Source organism: Cynoglossus semilaevis, chromosome 17 (genome assembly GCF_000523025.1).
Source record: "Cynoglossus semilaevis isolate Cse_v1.0 chromosome 17, Cse_v1.0, whole genome shotgun sequence".
Lineage (NCBI taxonomy): Eukaryota > Metazoa > Chordata > Actinopteri > Pleuronectiformes > Cynoglossidae > Cynoglossus > Cynoglossus semilaevis.
The window spans coordinates 9,970,652-9,990,605 of NC_024323.1; the positions used below are offsets into that span (position 1 = coordinate 9,970,652).

The following is a 19,954-nucleotide window of genomic DNA, read 5'->3' on the forward strand; positions in this document are numbered from 1 at the left end:
GTGAATGTTGCTGACACACACATTGGCTGACTATTTTGGACCAAGGCTCTGAATGTTCAGGAAATGTTCTAACCTGAAAGACATGATATATAAATTTGGTGTACCCACGAGGGAAAACTACTCACAAAGCTTTATTATGTCAGGAAAAGCAAAACAAAAGATCTTACAGGTGGGTGTGTTAAATGTCGGTATGTAACCTGCTGTGACCCTATAAGGGTTGTTACTCCGTTGTCAATGTTTATGTCACCTCAAGTGTCGAAAATGAGGAAGCCATATGAGCAATGCAATTTCTTACTCAGAAAAGTCATCAAATAAAACAGCCAAATATCAAACATCATGAATTTAACGTATGATCTAAATAGTCAACGGTATGGTTGGTACGCTTGTTCTTGTTTCTTTGGCCTGCGTTGACAATGTGAAACCTTGCATTATCACTAAGTGATACATGTGAGGTCAGCCAGCTTCTGCTTGGTCAAAAGACAGGAAGCAAGACTCAGCTCAAAGCAGGAAGTGAAGATTGCAGAATACATTTTACTGCTGAGCACATTAAAACCAGGGATACGGCCTCGGCTTCGTCAGTGGAATAAAAAGTGTGCAATGACGAAGTCGAACCAGAAGTCTGACTATTCCTTAGTGGGAGCAGAAATGACAAGAATGTGAAAAACAGTTGTGCTGACAATCTAAAAAAAAAAAAAAAAGAAGAAACAACTGGCAATTTTACAATCAAAAGCTAATAAAAAGTTGTGATGTGTAAAACCCGTTGACCAGTAATTTTGGTTTTATTATATTTGATCAATGTCTGCCTGATTATTTACAGTCCACTTTTGACTTTTTAAACCTCTCAGGACCTTTAAAAAACCCTGTGTCTGAACATCTTACAAAGTTACAAAAACAAAAAAAAACAAAATTAATCACAATGTAATAAAATGTTTTAAGGCAAATTATTATTATACTGTTGATCCACCACTTAATGTCATAAGGTTTTGTACTAAAATGTTTCTGTTAGTTCATTCTGGCTGACTTTATAGTTATTTGGAACCATTTTCCAGTGGACAAACTAGATCTGAAATCAATCTCATTGGTGTCTTTCAGTGTTTTTTATAATCAAATTCTTCTTGACCTTTGTGCAGCTTTGTTTTCTGCATGGTTGACTGTATAAAGGAGTGACAAAGAAAAGAAAACAGGCAGGGACTTGTGCTGTTGACTTGAATTTCAGGGTGGGGGCCTGGAAGAGCCAGCACTGTTGCATATTAAGGCCAATATTTTGTTGTTTACTATGACAAAAGTTCTGAGTAGCAAGCAATGTATTAGAAACTAAAAAGTATTTAAAAAGTAACTTTCAGACCCACTGACTTTAAATACTTTATCATTGTTCTTACTTTGTTCGACCTTCTTTTTCTGGCACTTCCTAATTCAAACTTAATAAAAACAATTTTGAATGTAAAAATGCTTAAAAGAACTCATTACAATGCAAATATTACATATATTACAATAGTGTTTTATTATAGTCCATTATATACTCTTCTGCCTTCAACTAAAATACCTTTTAGTTCTGTAGTACTTTATTTTTACCTGCCTTGATAAAGATAAAGAAGGTACTGGATAGAGGAATTCAGAGTTCTTGTACAAGGAACATTTTCATACGTCACCTCTTTGAGAGGACAAAGTCCAGGTATCATAAATGTAACAAGGCCACTAACTGTGACTGTAAATCCCCTCTGGGTCTCAAAGGTTCAAGCTCTGGTGTCCTTAATGGATCATAAATAGAGCTTATTCTGATGACACAGGCATGTTACAGTGCACATTATAAGCAAAATTGGGTTGGCACGGAGACGGAACTGCTTCAAAATTTAAATGGGCAGAACAACCACATTAACACGTTCAGTCAGGTGTCATGTCACCTTTACAACACTGAATGTAATGGCACGCCAGAACAGGTCTATAAAACAAACAAACTACCAGTCAGAGCTCAATGAAAAACCCCACTGCTTCACATATAAATGCTGTTTTGTCCAACCACAACACAAATTAGTAAATCCATGACTTAACCTAAAGTAGATGTACCGAGAGGCACCACCTGGCTCCACAAAATAATAAAAATAAACACACAAAATGGACAAAAATACATTTAAAATTCAATGATTTCTAGTCCGGTGATTCTCAACCACTGTTGCTACAGAACATTAGTTTGTTATGAGAGATCATCAAGTGAAAAATGATCAAATTTCACTTAATTCTGATGTAAAATAAGTGTCGTGGAACATTGTTCCAATAGCTGGCACGCAGCTATACACATAGTTGTGCTTTCTCTTGTGAAAGCAACTGATAGACCTGTCGTCACTGCTGGTTTTGCTTGGCCTTTTTTTTTCCTGGCGTTGACACCAGTGCTGGACAACAGGGCATGGAAATGAAAGACGTGATTAATGAATGTGTGTTGATGGCACAACATTGGATTGTAAATCCTTTGGAGCGGTGCTCAACACTTCAAAAGCCTCATCACTGATACAAAACATTCACCAAGAACATTTCAAAGTATGTCCACATGTAGTTATATTTGAAGTAAAATGTCTTCCATAAACAAAGAATAATTTCTGTCACCTCCCTTCGACAAGCCCTGACACACTGGGGAATCAGCATAATGACTGCAGCAGTTTGTTTCTCCTGATGCTCTGTGACAAGAGACATTCTTTCAGCTTTAAATCTGACTGTGGAATTGGCAACACTGAAGTCACTTTTTACTTTCCATTCTAACTTTTGTTCACAGACACCATAGAGTAAACACTGGAATACTCCTTGGTTCGACTTCAATCAGTAAATATTTGCGGACGATCCTTCAGACATAATGGAAAGTATCAGTCTTCTCACATTTTGTTTGTTTTGTAAATAGACTGTATATTGGTATATGCACATAAAATGAGAGATTAGATTCATTAACCACGTATAGTTTAGTATTCTCTCTGTCTTAATAACTGCATACATAAAACCAGACAGTATGTTGTACAAACTGGCCAACTCCTTCTATGCCAACTTCTGTTTTAATTATCTGATTTCAGTGTACAGTGTACACCCGCCAAAGCAGCTCATTTACCTTATCTGTGACTTAACTGAAAACACTGAAAACTAGTCAAAGTAGCACAGCATGGAACTTTACTGTGTCGGGTGACACGAATAAATAACGTGCTACGAATAAATAACTCAAAATGTGATTTTGTAATAAAAATAAACTCTAATCAAATAGACAGGGAGTGGAATGTGTCGTATGTCAGGTTGTTCCTAAATTAAAGCAACAGGGACTGCTTCTGAGCCGTTAAAGTAATTACCTCGTAATGACGCTATTAGCAATAAGGACGCTAATTATACGCCTGCATAAACATGTAGTTATAAGAGGCGGTTGGTAAATAGCATGTTGTGCCATATTAATGGTTGTCGGAAGATATCAAAATTAACCTATACAACAAGAACCTTACTCATACCAGTCGATCGACAATAACACCGGTTGGGTGGCCTAAAGTGACAATACGTTGTTTAGCTCTGCAACTCTCATTTAAAAGGTGATAGCGTTAGCTGTGCTAGCAGCTACAGCTGCAAAACGGGCTACGGCGTCATTTGACAACTTTCATCTTCTCAAACGCCAAACATCCTCATCTGTTCAACAGACTATGGGGCAGAGTCTGGTTATGGTTTCAGTTGTTGGCGCAGATGCTGCCATGTGGTTTCAAGTCTAAAAGCCACGAATATTTCTTTTCTTGCTCTAACCGGGCAAATAATCGCCGCCTCCTATCAGGTCTAAAGATTTCGACTAACATTTCGTCCCGAGCTTGTGTTATCGGTTCATTACAAATTGACAGACAAGAGCTTGAGGCGGTTAACAGCTCGTCGACACAAACGGCCATCAGACGTCGGGTTGTTCTCTTTACCAGCAGGGTTTAAATTCTTAACTTTTGTGACTTACTTACAGAACCTTTTTTTTCTTTTCTGGTCTCATCAGCGACAGCACTGACGTCGGTCTCTTCTTCTTGCTTTGCTTGTTCTCCTTCTTCTTCTTCTTCTTCTTGGGCTCCGGCCTTCCTTTCCGGTGAGCAATTTTTCCGGAAACCTCCCACTGTTTTGTCATCGGACTGTCTGACCAATGACAGAGCAGCAGTATTCACAAAATAATTCCAGGCGCTCATAGGAATTTAAATCCCCAAGACTAAGCTGCTGTAGTCATAGAGTGTAAATAAGAACTGTGCAGTCATTCAGAGAACTTAATGACTGGCCAGAAAGAGTCGAGTTGTTTTACTAGATATGAAACTAATCTTAATTCTATGTAATGTAAAATGTGGCAACTTTTTTTTCTCGTCTTATTTTTCAGTCACGTTTTAGATCTTATTTCATACAGAAAATGTAAATTATGATCATATTCGAAGTAAACAACGGAAAATATAGAACATTAAAATAAAATAAAAACGTTAACTGCAATATATTAATGAAGGATGTGAACCAAATACTGTACATAGAAACTATCCATCAATGTCAACAGAACATCATATAGGAGAATTGTCTTTATATGCCCACAATAAAATTACAAATAAAATACATTCTTTAAATCCATTAGCTTTATATGACAAGCTCATATACACGTATATATATAGTATATTCTTCAAAGAATAAAAATATAACAAGTCATTAAATGCACTTGCTATTTCTCACTACTAGGTAACACTGCTCACCAGCTGGTTAGATTTTAGGCCTAGCTCGAAACAGTACAGGGGCCATCTCAGAATTTTAAAAAACCAAAACAACAATTAATCATTAATTTGCTGATGTCATTAAAAAATAAAATAGGTGTAGCTTATACTCCACAGCCAGTAGTCAGTAACCTATTAACACATCCGTATTAACATCTGTTTGAACACAATCACAAGCTACCAAAATTGAATCACAAAAAATGTTCTCCATTAAAAACTAGTGAAAGTAGGAATTATTTATTCGGTTATAGTACTTTTTTATCATGCATTTGGGTTTTATTACTACACGCTACCATAACTACCCATTACTAAACATGAAAGTAAAGTTATTGTTGTTTTTGAATTCCACTCATGTCCACTAGAGGAGGCTAAGGTTCTTGATCTGGAGTGACGCTGCCTTTTCCCTGTGGGTCAACTATGTCATCTGTCCTTTCTTGATACACTGACGCTCTAGAACCTCTGTCTGCTACCTGGCCCAGTAGGGAACATGTAACATTAGGCATTGGGTGTACAGAACTGGATCCTATTGGTTCGTTTTGCCTGGGACTATTGATGGAGCTCCGTTCCTCCAGTGTGTGCCCTGTGCACACTGATACGCCTGAGGAGTTGAGAGAACTGAATGCTGTGTGATACTGTGGCTGGCCTGTAGGAGTGATGGAGGAATGAATGGGTGTCTGAGGCCTGGTCTGATTGGATGGCTCAGGTTTGGCTTGGCCACTCAGAGAAGGGTGTGTGTAGCAAGAATAAACTGAAGAACATACGGGAAGAGAGTTACTCAGCGTCGGAACAGAGGTGTTGTAGAGCCCCTGGTGTGCCTGACAAGCCACAGGGAAGCTGCTGAAGGCAGAGCTGAGGCTCAATAAGGATGAACCTGCCTGACCATGAGAGTGGCTCATGCATGAAGAGTTCGGGGACATCCTGGAGGCCTGACAGGAGCCACACTGGCTTTGTAGCATGTGAGCTGGAGCGCCTTCCCTGTCAGAGCAGCACAAGTGTAAACATGACGATCCAGGGCTCGATGAGTACAGCAGTGTCGAGCTTCTACCCTGGGACGGCGTCCCGGTGCAACACCACACGTTTCTCACAGCGTGGCCGATTGCTTCCGTGTGCCGGTATGGCCCTGTGGCCACATTTAAGGGAACATGCAGTGGCCAGTCACTGGAAGCAGTAACATTAGGGGGAGGAGCCATCGGAATTCCGTAAGAGTACGAGGACGCAGGGGAGGTATAATGGAGCAAGGCCATATGAGACTGGAGGTAGTGGATAATGTCGTGGAGCTCCTTGGCGAGGTTGGCTACATCATGGTTCAAGTTATTCACCTGAAAAATAAATAATACAGCAATATTTTTATAGAGCTACTTCAAACTACATCTTGAAAAGATACGTTGTATACAGTAGTTTAAACTAGTATGCAGCAGTGACCCTAATACGAACACTTGTGTCTTTACTAGTACTACATGTACTACTTGTATGACTAACATTAAATACCACAGGGCATTACTACCCCGCTCAAGTGATTTAGCAGCTCAAGCCACACTGTACAGTGAAGTAGCACTGCACCTTAAATTGATTCACACACATACAAGCAGATTGCCCCACAAACCACTTGAGGGAGCTCAAGTACCACAAGTAGTATGTGTACAATTGTTTGAGAACTGGTTAATATAATGAACATAATTTCATATAAAAAAACCAATGGCACAGCCAATGATTAGCAGTTTGAAGATACAGTTAGACTGTTTGTCCAATGATAACGTTACCTCTTTGTTCAACTTGCTAATGTTCTGTCGCACTTCCTCTGTTTCCAAAAGCAGGTTTGCACTCACTTGTAATTGCTCTGAAAGCATAAAATCACAAGGATGACTTAATTCAACTTTTACTTTTATCTTTATGCTGCATATTTTATGTTAGCAGATATCTTTACCTTTAGCATTATTCCTTTCTTCACTTTGCTCCACATTGAATTGAAAAGTTTCACCATTGTCCTCAATTCCATCCACAACTCTATAATAGAGACCCAAACAGCAGAATAAAATATTGATTGCAGTTTATCAGTTAATTTAGGATTGGACTATCAAGCCTTTGTTTACAGAATTTCCATGAGTTAACTAGCATGACAAAGACAAAACAACAACAAACAAACAGATTTAGTCATTAGTTTGAACTGGGCAAAGTTGGGGTGCTAGATGTTACTACTTACTAAAAACAAAGACTGCTTGAAAAAGTTTTATCAAATAGGTCGGTGGTCTGCAACCTGTGGCTACAGGGCCATATTTGGCTCTTGTAATTGTTCAAATTTAGCCTACTGTGCATAAAATATACAAAAAACATCAAACCAAATATTAGCTCTCCTGCTAACCCCAAAACAACTTAATGTCATTGTCCTCTTAGGGTTTTAGATGTAGGGTTTTTAGAGCAATAATTGTTGACATCAGGTATGTGATCCTGTCATGCTAAATACTGAATGCTATTTCGTTGTAATTGACCATTGCCTGCATATAAACACAAATAGCATCTTTCTTTGAATTTGTGTTCTTTTTCTTTGCTACAAACGATGCTATAATCATCATCCACTTTCTTTTTTTACTCACTTACTCAAACCTGTAGCATTGCTACGGCACTCAAAACTATAAAATGACAAAAATGGTTCATGTTCTGTTGTAGACAGCGTCTGTGCGTCATCTGCAGTTACGTTGGCATCGGTGAACTATATTTAACCAGAAATGTACCTGTAACCCTTTCCAGATGTGAGGCTCATGAAGGACTGGCTACAAAATCAAAACCGTTATGAATCGTACTTAGTGCAATAAACTACTTTTACTAATTTAATTAATAATTATAAATAGGAAAAACATGGCTTTAAAATTGTATCAAGGCACTACATGCAGAATTTAGAGAAACTGTGGATGAGGGCGTTCAATTAGAACTCTTCCATTAATCCTAAGGTTTACCTTGGACTAAGAGTCAGTGGACTGACACAGGGCAAGGTCGGCATGAGCAGCCTGTCCGGACGATGGTTTAGGTCTGTGTCAGTGTTAAGACTGGGCAGAGGAGACAGAGACAGGTCCTTGGTAAACCTCTGTGGCGAGGGGCTGCAGCCTCGGCCACCTTGAACAGGGGAGCGGCAGAGGCGTAGTGGGGTGATGTGACGGAGCTCTTCCCCCAACAGAGTCCCGAGGCAGGGCTGACGAACAGGGCTGCCCATGCCCTGCAGCAGGGGCACTCTCCTCTGTTGAGTTTGTGCATCGTCTTCTTCGTGCTCCGTACTGTCCGTCTCGATGATGTAAGGGAGTTTGTGGTCCAAGGACACGTGGCTCTGAAGAAAACACTGAATTACAAGAGTTTTAAAAACTACCCTTTTTAAAACTTGGATTTTGACATAATCAGATACTATAGTGAAAATCTCTTACTTATTCATTTAACACATTGGAACAGCCAATGGGTATATATCTTTATTTTTTGCATATGCTGTTCTTTTAGCGTTTAGGTGGAAAGCTGAGGTGAAATTCCTATTACATATTACACAAATATTACATGCAAGCTGAAGTAAGGGAAACGTACTTGGGACCGCCGTGGAGTCCATGGAAACCGTTTTGTTCCCTAGAGATAACAGGGGTAAATTTAACAATGGATTTAAGTGGTATTCTGTAATTGGCAGAAAGGTAAAAGCAGGAACAAAGAGCTCCAGTTCTGGTTCAGTGATCTGTATATAGGGTTACAGAGAACAGACTGTCAGATATAGACTTACTTCTGTCTCGCTGCCCTCTCTCAGATTATAGGTGAGGTTGTGGTGGATGTCAAGGCTGAAGCGACTGCCGTACTCTGGATACAGCCTGAGGACCTCCCTCAGAGCTCTGACGCTGATGTGCTGCAGGTCACAGTAGGTCAGCGCCTTCACATCCGCATTTGTCTTGATCACCTCCTCTTGTTCGGGGAGATCGGCCCCGATGAGGTCACCTTTTCCTATAAAGATTTTGTGTCGCGCAGAAGGGTTATAGGCAGGATATGGAAAAGAGAGTAAAAAAAAAAGGAGGGGACATGTGCACTGACCCAGGATGGCGATGACCATGTTGTCTTTCAGAACCTCCAGGGACCCCGAACAGACAAAATAGTTGGCCTGCAGTGCATCGCCGTGGCGGATGAGGTATTCTCCCGGCGCGCAGAAGGATGTTTTAATGTGCAGAGAGAGGGAGCGCAGACACCCTCTGCTGGCTCGCTCAAATACAGGCAGCTGGAGGATGTCTTTGTTCAGATGCATGGCTATGTCAGCCCGCAGTTCATCTGGGAAGTCATGCAGCAACTAAAACACAAGGCATAGCAAAATTGAGAACCAATTAGGGCCTGAGCCCCGACAGACCGTAACATTAATATAGAATTAACATAGAATAAAGGTCACTGCAAAGCCCTGATAATTTAAAAAAATAATAAAATAATTCTGTTTGTTCTACCGCATATACACAAAACCATTCAACACTACAGGGGGCTGATTTACAACATCCTTGACCTCTGTGTTAAGAAAGCCTTGTTCAATCGTTCCGATGTACAAGTAATTTTGCACGGCAACTGGAGGTATTACCACTTTGTCAGTGCACACAATGTGAAATGTGACCTCAGAGCAGTAGCAACTTCGCAGCTGGTGGACTCGAACCTGAAACCTTCCCGACCCAAGTCCGCTTCCGTAACCACCAAGCCACTGCTGGCCCTTCTACTTATGAAGAGTGTGCGAGTGGGCAACGTAGGAATGGAACTCAGACGTAAGTCAAGGACTCCCTGTATTACTATTACTGACTAAAAGGTGCTGCAAATATTTAATATTTAAATGTATTTCTAAATTATAACCACTGTTTCATTAGCTATTGCACATCAGGTGCAAATAATGCATCATTTCAATGGAGAAATAATTTATTTCACCCAGAAAACATTTAGAGATTAAACGACTTAACCCAGACGTGAGGTGTTATCAGCTGCATGTTGTCAGGAACTAGATGCCGTGTCTGTTTCATCTAACAGTGAATTCATTATCTACATGTAGTGACAGCAGCTGTGTTAATAAGTATTATCCAAATTCTCAACTCCTCGCCCTTTAATTAGAGGGTACTTTTCTAACTTGGTACTTCCCTTTGTTACTGCCATTCTATTTGCGACGCTGTGTCATTTACTTAAGGCCCTTTGTTACTGCCATTCTATTTGCGAAGCTGTGTCATTTACTTAAGTGGAATAAGACTCCTGAGAGTTTAAGGATGGCCTACATTTAAATATGGCATTTCTGAATCAGGCAACGCTCTCCTACGCAAGACGTACTTTTGTTCAAGGAGAACTGCAGCCCACACGCTCAACTACTTATCTAAATGTCATTGACAGTTCTAAAAATACAAATTGTGGCCAATGTTTTGGAGCCATGCCAGGGCACACGCTCACACACTCCTTCACCCACCTCATTGGCATTGATGCCATTGTTGACGGACCAGGTGGCCTGAAAGTACTCCAGCATCCTCTGCTTCAGCTGCTGAGGCAGCCGATGGACACGGATGAAGTCTTTCAGGTCCTTCATTCGGGTGTGGTAGAGCGAGCGTCGCGAGTACATGCGCTGGATGATGGCCGTCACGTTGCCAAACACCACGGCGTGCATCAGAGCTTAAGATCGAAGAGTTGAGAGCAAATCACTCTCTGAGCATTTCCCACAATTCGGTGATATTTCACCAGAGAACTCACCACCCATGAGCATGATGCAAATGGAGAAGATTTTCTCAGCGTCTGTGTTGGCGCAGACATTGCCAAAACCAACGCTGGTGAGACTACTGAGGGTGAAGTAGAGGGAGGCGATGTAGGCGCTGGGCATTGAGGGACCGCCCATGGTGCTGTTGATGTATGGTGTTTCCAGACGCTTTCCAAGCTCCTGAAGCCAACCTGGAGGATGAGGTCCAAAGACTGGTGAACCTCACGCAAATCAACCGATTTATAGGGACATCAGAAAAGGGTAGGCAACCCAGGCAATTGCCTAGCTAGAAGGGGCCCCGAGAGACTGACATTGGTCACCCCAGAGTGTCTAGAAACGCCCCTGTGTGGACGTATCCATGAAACACTGAGTTATAAACACACCACTGTCCTGGTAGGGCAGGGAATCTATCCGACAATCTCTCACTGTGATTAACAGCAATTCCATCAACCGTTAATGTCTGTTTAAAGTTTAACCTAAAGTTTAACCTAAAGATTAGTTTGGCTGTGACTAATCTCATATAGAATATTTGGTCCGACCGAGCAATAAGCCACTTCCAAAATTCATCAAGTGGGCCTGATTGTACACCCCCCCCCCCCACCCCCCCCCGCGGCGCCCGGCCCGCGCGGGGGGGGGGGGGGGCCAGTTTGACACCCTTGCTATAGGATGTATTATATATGGCTCACTTTGCTAGCAGCCTCAGACTGTAAATACAATAAATATATAAATATTATATTATTATATATAAATATAAATAATAAAATCTGTAAATACAATACAAATGCTTGTTAATTAGAACCAGGGCAGCAGTCCAGTTCAGTTCACACATTTTCAACGATGACCGAGTAAAGTTGTTGACTTAATCTTTATAACAACAAAAACATAATACCTCTAGAACTGTCAGTCACATACTGTATATACAATATCCTCACCTATGTCCCAGGTGACTGGATCACTGCTTTCTATCTCCTTGCGTCCGATCACGTACCAGACACAGGCCATCCAGTGAGCCAACAGAGCGAACACTGACATGAGCAGAGTCAGGACCACAGCGCTGTACTGAGAGTAACGGTCCAACTTCTGCAGCAGACGCAGCAGTCGGAGCAGACGAACTGTCTTCAGCAAATGTACGAGAGAGGTCTGGGTGAAGAAAGAAGAAAGGTTGTTTAATATTGTTTGAAGGTGTCCATGTTTAACATCTCTTATTGTGTGTCAGCTGAGAGCTGTGGGATTTCAGACCAATCCATGACAAGTACCAGGTTTGCATAAAGAGTAAAACTGAATCAAACAGAAAAGTGAGAATTTTCCAGAAATTACTATCCCTAAATTACTGACCTAGTGCTCTAAGCTAATCACTGTTGTGTATACAGTTACGGTTAAAGTATTAAAATCTTGGTTGAGCCTCACTCCAAGGACTCTTACCACAGTGATGTTACAAGCGTAGAGAAGGTCAAAGGGCAACGCTGCTATCAGATCCACAAAGAACCATGTGGTGCAGTAGTGCAGGAATATGGATCGAGCGTCGTACACCACCTGACCTGACTGGCTCACGTAGGTGGTGCGGAAATTCAGGATAATATCTGAAAAAGAGAAAAACATGTGTAGTGTACATTAAATACATAATTAATACCTAGTACATGTTTCTACTACAGTCGCATTCTATTACCGGTTTCTAGGATCCTTCAAAATTACTATTACTATTACAAATGATTTGGCCTTTAATAAAAGTAAACGATTGGTTGACGTCTGTACCATGATGAGATTCAATTCCATGGCAAGAGGAAGAGAAGCGCGTGTCAGCATGTGATAACAGGTGAGCTTATTTTGAGTATAACTATCACTTTCTGTCCCCTGACATACGTGTTGAGAGAGGAAGTTGCAGAAGCAGATGAGAAAGGCGTTGTCACACTTTCTATGGAGAGAAACGCGGAATGAAGTGAGAAAAGTGTGATTCTGGGTGTGATTCGTAACCTAGGGCAACAGAGACGCCCCGCGTGGGTGGGAAAAGGTAGGCGTTTTATGTCAGCTGTCACCAAGGTAACTATACTTCAGCTATGGTGGGAAATATATATATATGTTCTTCATACAATTTAGAAACTGCTGTGTCTTGTGTTTAATCAACTGGGTTGCAGATATTGTTCTCCCTCTGATATAAAAGCTATAGAACAGTAGCAAAGTTTAAAATTTACAACAGAATAAATAATGATAAATACATAAATTCTGACTTACAGCAAGATAAGTTTGGAATGTTTATGTTTAACATTCCCAGTAGCAGCATGCCCTGAAGGTAAGCTCTAAAATGCTACAAGCATGCTACTTTAGCTAGCCAAAAATAGATTTAAAAAAAAACTTAAAAAAGCTATCTGTGCTAGCCAAAAATAGATTTAAAAAAAAAACTTAAAAAAGCTAACTATCTGGGTAAAAAAAAAGAATATATGTTGAAATATGCTAAAGGAAAAACAAAGACATCAGAGACTACAGAATTACCAAAAAGTTAGCTGAAAAACTATAAATAAATTTGGAAAAAGAAAGAAATTAGCCAGCAAATAGCAAATCTTAGCTCAGAAATGATAGTCTAGAATGAACTTAATTAATTAATATGTAAAAAATATTAAATGGAAAATGACAAATGCTAAATATATGGATATATAAACATAAATATATAGCAAAAATAGACTAAATAGAACTAACTGCTAAATAGATAGCAAAAAAAGACTAGTAAATACAATTAATTTATTTTCAGAAAAAGTGTACCTCAAAGTTAAAACTATTTTTAAATGTTTTTTTTAATAGCGGCTCAATCCAATCTGAGGACATCAAACATTATACCAAGTATGAAGAGGATCTCCACTGCAATGTCACTGCCCAAAGTGCTGCGACTGACAAGTGACTGACGGTCGCTGTCCTCATCATGACTGGCGAAGCAGACGTCATAAGGCACGGTGACCGCGACATAGAAGGTCGCCAGCAGAATCAACCAATCCCATAAGGCCTTGGAGATGCTGTAGTGCAGCAGGAGGAAGCGTGACTTCTTCACAGCTGCCACTTTGTACTCCGGCGGAGACGGTTTCTGGAACACACTCTGAGGAGATGGGGAGAAAGTGAGAGATCATGAGATGATTGACATCTTGTTGTGATGGATGAGGTGTCTGTCCACGGGACTGGATGAGGGAAGACGTGTGTGTTCATGAAAGCCAAGAACAGCTTCATCCCTGAGAAATAATTAATCTTTGATATCTATCTAACTATCCATCTATTAATCTATCCATATATATAAGACTCAGACTTTAACAAAAGGTTCCATCAGGTTTTATGATATAAAATTTGATGCTTCATCAAAATCAATTATTTGGAAAACAATGGAACAATAAGAACAAATGAAAGCTTGTTGTGTTCTTCTGCGTTCCGTCCAAAACAACAAGATGTACGCAAGAATTATTCAGCTGTCGAATTGTAAAAGTCGCAGATTTGCTCTCACATTGGACAGTTTCCTTTTGCCCCTCTTGGTGAACAGATTGGTCAGATGGTGGAGAACGTTCCTCCCCCTCTCTCCAGTTTGGAATAACTGTGACTGGTTGCTTTTCCTGCCGTGGTAGGCAGCCTCAGACATCCCTGTGAGCAGAAAGCATAGCAACCAAATGTAAATATGGTAATTTTTTATATATATATATACACATTCCATTCAGCCCTAAATTATCTAAATATAACAGTGTGTCATCCTGAAGCTGAGGTAGTCCACCCTGAATTAACCCTCACACTTTGACTCTTTCTTGTAGTTTTGACATGTCAGCTACTTGTACACCTGTGTATCTGTAATCCCCTCCCTGCACCAAAGCCCATGTCGGGGACAATGTGGGAACCATATAAAGACTCCAACAGTCAAGAACCCAAATTGTATAAATCTGGCACTGCAGGTTTAAGTGAGGCTAAACTCAAAAGGACTTGGATGTCATCAAAAAAAAAAAACTAGCTTCATGCTTCTGCTTGATTAGCAATAATTGACTTATAAGTAGCGCTGTTGACAGTAAATGCTCTCACCCTCTCCCTGGCTGTAGTGACAGCTTTCTCCATATGATTCCGTGATGTCTTTGAAGGACAGCAGGAATAGCACCACCTCCCCTCTCTCGTTTTTAATAGGCACGATGTCCAGGAAGCACCAAAATGGGTTACCTGAAAAATATTTTTATCAAGATAAAAAAAAAAAACTAGCTTCATGCTTCTGCTTGATTAGCAATAATTGACTTATAAGTAGCGCTGTTGACAGTAAATGCTCTCACCCTCTCCCTGGCTGTAGTGACAGCTTTCTCCATATGATTACGTGATGTCTTTGAAGGAAAGCAGTAATAGCACCGATAGCACCACCTCCCCTCTCTCGTTTTTAATAGGCACGATGTCCAGGAAGCACCAAAATGGGTTACCTGAAAAATATTTTTATCAAGATAATATTAGTAACTATGAATTATATATATAAGAGAAAACGCTCAAAAACTGCAAAAACAATCAAATAAATTTAAAAAACTTTATTTGCAATAAAAATACATATTTTTTCAATGAGAATTAGGAAGATAATTCTAAAATGAAATGTAGCAAAACATTAAAAAAACAGCCCTGAAATCACTTAATGTTGTAGTGTTAAAGTGTCAAAGACGGAGCTAATAATAACTACAAAAACAAAAACAAGAATTAAACCAATAATATTGTTACCAAAATAATGAGTAGTAAATAATATCCTGAAGCTTAGCTGTAAAATAACTACGTTGTAGCAGAAAATAAAGCCATAGTTTGACAGGAAGTAGATACAAGCTAGCCCGGAAATATATCACGTTCATTATTTTGAAAATGAATTAGTATTAACCTACAAATGTGTCTTTGTTGTGTGTTATTAAGACGTTAGCTTGTTCAAAACTCCTACCATTTTTCCTGTAGAAGCCGACTTCTCCCTGGTACTCCTGTTGTACCTCCAGGGCTTTGTCCACCTGTTGGACCACGCTGTGGTTAGTTTCAGCCCCGTAAAGAAACCTGCAGGTGCACGACTTCTGCATGACCTCGGTCCGAACGAAGCCTGTCAACTCACAGAACCCGTCAGAGCAGTAGACGATGGGGTAACCACAGCGGCTCTGAGCATTTCCCAGCAGGAAGTTACTGTCTGCAAGGCAAACAAATGCTGAGGTTATTTGTTTCAGTGATATTTATGAACATGTTCAGAGTATTTTATTCCTATTTTACTTCTCTATTTCGGACAAATTAAAATATACACATTAATTTATTCATAATTTATCTTATATGATCGTATTGGCTGTTCTTTTGCACATTTGAAAATATTTTCATCCAGACTTTTAGTTGCTCTTGAGCTCCTTTTATAGCCACAGCGACTAAGTTCAAGGTAATTAACAACATTAATTATACAATATAATAATGATTATTATTATTATTAATAATAATAACAATAACAATAATAGCAATAATAGCAATTATTATTATTATATATGCTAATATGGGCTAAAGCTATTACACCTTTTGGCTAACTTTTAGCTTCTTTTTATCTACTTTTCATTATTTGCGGCCAGTGCAGCCAAACCATAGGTTGATCTGTGGCCACTGACAAGATTTTCTGACTTTTCTGTTTGTGTTTCCAAACATGCTAAATAAATTAATATATAAGTTGTATGACATCCATTTGATTTAAATACTTAATAATAGCATTTGTTATATAGTAAATAATTGGAAGGACCATCTGACACAAAGTGATGCAGTCAGTGCTTGACTTTTGTCAAACAGAGAGGGAGAGGCTGCAACCGTCCATCAGGCTGCTCTTTAAACACAGACCGCCTCAATTACAATACAGCATGTTTGTTCTTCTCTGATCAGTACAATAATAAAACAGCCCATAAAGAACACAGTGGTGTTCACCTGTCCTGCAGTACTGTACACATTACTGCATCCATTTACAAACTGTTCTCCGCACCGAAGCACACGACCATACGGTTCATTTAATTTCATTTATGCAGGGTTTTTTTTTACATAGGTGTTGTTTCAGAGGCAAACACACACAATTAATGATGTGTGGGCAGATTCTTCCTGATGTGTGTACAGTTTGTCTCACAAGAAACTAAATTAAGACATTTCTCTGCTGCTGTTGCCATAGCAATTTAAAAAGAGATAAAAAAAAACATATGGCAATACAGCAGTTAGTATCTCTGAGGTTACCAAGACTTAATGCCCCCTGAAAAAGATTTTCTCCAGCCTATAAGTCAAGTATATATTTCTTTTTTTTTTTTCTTTTTTTTTTGAGGAGCTAAAAGCAGTAATGATCGCTTGATGATACACATTCTTGGGTTTTTCCTCCTCTGCCTCGTGTGTTAAACTTCCTCTGAGCTCACCTCTGAAATTAAAACTTCAGATAATTGCACTTAGTGAACCACTTCAGTCCAACTGTTCCCTTTGTTTCAATCAAACAACAAAAGCTTTAAAGTAACGATTTGAGCTAATTATCAGTAACAGTGACAATTAAACACCTACGCAGACAGACAAAACAGGACAAAAGATTTGATGGAGACGGACAAAAAAATGCATTTCATGCCTGCCCAATGAACAGGTTTGAAGTTACGGGCGATCAAAACCACCCTGTGTATCCTTATATCGTGATGACGATTAAATGAATATTTTAAGGAACTAACTCCCATCCCAAAGAGAAAGTTGGAGCGAGACCCCGGCGCTACTTGATCTCCTCTCGCACTGTGCATAATTGATCTGAATTAATTTTCCTGCTCACATATCAGGGTCGTGTGGGTGTCACTGCCATTCCGAAGATGCCAGCAGCAGTTCTGCCTCCTATATATATTTGTATGATTTAGTCAATGTGAGGTGCATCAAGACATGAGAGTGAACACATGATCAGAAAAACCACATCAAAGTATAAGAGAAACTGGATCTCGGCACACACTTTTAAACACACTTCGTCTCAGTGAAAACTCCTGATTCCACCGAGACACACCCACGGCCGTGTCGATCAGACGGAGTTGTGCTCCTCGGCCTCCTCCTGACAGTTAGTCCCTTCACCTCCCACTCAGCTTCCAGGTGAACTCTCTCACCCTCACACCGACTCTTAAATGTAGGAAAATGCAAGGGCAGGACGGTGTGAAACAGGAGACGGTGTCATCAACACTCACTCACTCACATTCGTTTCTTTTTTATTTATTTAATATATTCTGATGAACCTATTATCTGTGCAGGAGATAAACCACCAGGATTAATAATGCAAACACGAGGACCGTCAGATCTCATGTGATCGGTGCATCTGCTCTGTTTCATTTACGCACTCCAGCTGCCCTCCGTCTCGTATAAAAGGGGGCGTGGAATTCAATACAGTCGACGAGACGTTGCTCAAATTACCAGTTTCAATTGTTCCAAATATCTAAGAGCTGAGAAACATCTCTATTCAGGAGAATAGTGGCGTTTACAGAGAGGAAGGCACGACAAACAGACCATTCTGACCGGGTTCAACACTACAGCCACGATATCTGCTGTCACAGATACTTGTATATATTTTAAATATGTATATATAGCCATATTCCTTCCTTGAAATTTTATTAGAATCCGTTGTCTATATGGCGCTAATGTTGCGCATAATTAGCATCTGTATGACCCCAGCATTCTAATTTAGCCTCTTACAGTAGACTTAAACTTGTGTCCTAAACACAAACTAATCACAAGCAGTGATGAATGTTAGCCTTGTTAGTACGTAGTGCTACAGCCAGAACCACTGGCCGTACCGTACCTATCTTGTTTAGTTCGCTTATTTTAGATTAGCCATGAGGAAGAACATTCACAGTAGCGGTTATTTAGCATTAAGTTTTGATACCACTGAAGGTGATAGCAGTTTTTCACTAATTCTATTAATTGTTTTTTTTTTAATTCTGTTTTTATGACACTGTGTATTTTCTTGTTTGGACATGACCTTACTTTAAGAGATTATTCTCTGCGTAAACACACAGCGAAAAGGTTTATACTTTCTTTTTTTTAAAAAAAGTATTTACATTTATAGGCTAACTGCTAACTGCAGGAGTTGCCAGAAGACACTTTCTGAGATTTGTGTGGTGAAAAAAAAAAAAAAAAACCTTGTCCCTCTGATCTGTTTACTCCACTCAACCCTCAGCTCTAACGCTGTTATCTCTTTATCCTGGTCTTATCTAATCAGAATCTTTCCATCTTGCACCCAGCCCGTTGTCTTTTTGACCTGCTGCTCTAAAGCTTTAGGAGACAATTTTCACCAAACATCCCTGGTTGGGATCATATTTATTTTGGGAAAAAACTGTTTTCGTCAACGTAACCCAACATTGGCAAGGATATATATATATATATATATATATATATATATATATGTATGAGTATATTTTCTGTATGACATCTGGTGACACCACCAACACATTTTTTTGAATAAATTAAAAACAAAAGGAATATGAATATGTGTATACTGTATATGCACATATATAAGCATACATATAAATCTATATATCATTATATATACAGTATATGTATAAATATATATATATATATATATTTATAAATTAAATGACTCCTGCTACACATGACTGACTGATGTGCCAATATTGACCCTAACAGTAACAGCTTTACTTCTATGCGAAGCTCCGCAGATACACACATGGCTCGACAAGAAGATGACCAAATGTATTTGTTTGTTCGCTCTTGATCGCCCTCTTCTTCCTCTTTATCGCTGTATAATTGGACGTCAGCTCTGTTGGACACATCACTCACAACCCGGAATTGGGTTGCCAGATTACCTCAGGCAACATATCCCACACTTTTTTTCCCCCTCAGGACTGACACAAGGCAGTTAGCTGGATATTTTACTGGTCTAAAAAGTTTCAAATTGATATTAAGATAATTGTGCATTATTTAAAGCCTGCCTTTGTCAGTCAAAAATGGCATAAGCAAATATGTATTTTCATTTGCCATCATATGATATAAATCACATAATTAAAATAAATATAAATATTCAAAATACACTCACGAGTGCCATCAAAGTGGTTGGCTATGCTGTCCAGGAACGTGTTCTGTGGAGCGAGCAGGCCCTTCATCACGGGCATCTTGATGGTAGCAGGTTCTCTCAGACGACAGGTTCCTCTTCTTCCTCACCATTCCAAGTAAACGAACCTCACTGCGTCTCGACCATGTGCTCACCAGAGAATTCTAACCAGAGTGCAGTGGCTATTGTGTGAGAGGAAAGTTGTGCGATGTCTTCCAAGGATTCTTCAAAAAACAAAAAGAAAAGAGAAGAGAGAGAGAGAGAGAGAGAGAGAGAGAGAGAGAGATGGCGTAGGAGGGTTCAGAAGATTTCAACATCTGCTCTGCACTGATTCTGTTCACTCACTCTAACTCCACTCACCATGGTTCCTGCCCTCCCTGACTATCTGCCTCTCTTACCTCTGCCCCTCCCTCCCTCCCTCCCTCCCTCCCTCCCTCTCTCTCTCTCTCTCTCTCTCGTCAT

The 19,954-nt window shown here is 39.7% G+C and overlaps 2 protein-coding genes across 6 annotated transcripts in view; both read right to left on the reverse strand.

The window, feature by feature from the left end:
• Positions 1 to 4,114, reverse strand: part of rab5c (RAB5C, member RAS oncogene family) — a 9,457-nt gene extending 5,343 nt beyond the window's left edge. Inside the window, exon 1 of one of the 3 annotated variants that reach the window (XM_008330041.3) lies at positions 3,957 to 4,114. The gene's annotated coding sequence lies outside the window, so the exon portion shown is untranslated. Of the gene's footprint in view, positions 1 to 3,952 lie in introns of all 3 variants that reach the window. The other 2 variants (XM_008330042.3, XM_008330043.3) reach the window with 2 other exon arrangements.
• A 425-nt stretch (positions 4,115 to 4,539) lies between these two features.
• kcnh4a (potassium voltage-gated channel, subfamily H (eag-related), member 4a) lies at positions 4,540 to 19,901 on the reverse strand. 3 transcript variants are annotated; one of them, XM_017040649.2, is made up of 16 exons: positions 19,478 to 19,901; positions 15,359 to 15,592; positions 14,485 to 14,616; positions 13,925 to 14,058; positions 13,276 to 13,528; positions 11,869 to 12,026; positions 11,379 to 11,586; positions 10,443 to 10,637; positions 10,165 to 10,364; positions 8,781 to 9,030; positions 8,479 to 8,693; positions 8,292 to 8,330; positions 7,682 to 8,046; positions 6,655 to 6,734; positions 6,491 to 6,567; positions 4,540 to 6,049 (listed from the first exon to the last, which is right to left on the reverse strand). In XM_017040649.2, exons 1-16 carry the CDS (start codon positions 19,551 to 19,553, stop codon positions 5,099 to 5,101), a joined length of 3,567 nt encoding a protein of 1,188 aa, XP_016896138.1. In that variant the 5' UTR covers positions 19,554 to 19,901; the 3' UTR covers positions 4,540 to 5,098. The 3 variants fall into 3 exon arrangements, with proteins under 3 accessions (XP_016896138.1, XP_024920298.1, XP_024920299.1); XM_025064530.1 differs by having other exon boundaries at positions 7,682 to 8,058; XM_025064531.1 differs by lacking the exons at positions 14,485 to 14,616; positions 15,359 to 15,592; positions 19,478 to 19,901 and adding an exon at positions 14,724 to 14,743 and having other exon boundaries at positions 7,682 to 8,058.
• Between the last annotated feature and the right edge of the window lie 53 nt (positions 19,902 to 19,954).

Excerpts from the sequence above, each read along its gene's own strand:
- kcnh4a (XM_025064530.1), bottom strand. The coding sequence starts at position 19,553 with ATGCCCGTGATGAAGGGCCTGCTCGCTCCACAGAACACGTTCCTGGAC. Across the intron at positions 10,365-10,442 it reads TTGCATCATGCTCATGGGTG|CTCTGATGCACGCCGTGGTG; the intron begins GTGAGTTCTCTG and ends TTCGATCTTAAG. Across the intron at positions 6,568-6,654 it reads AGAAAGGAATAATGCTAAAG|AGCAATTACAAGTGAGTGCA; the intron begins GTAAAGATATCT and ends TTATGCTTTCAG.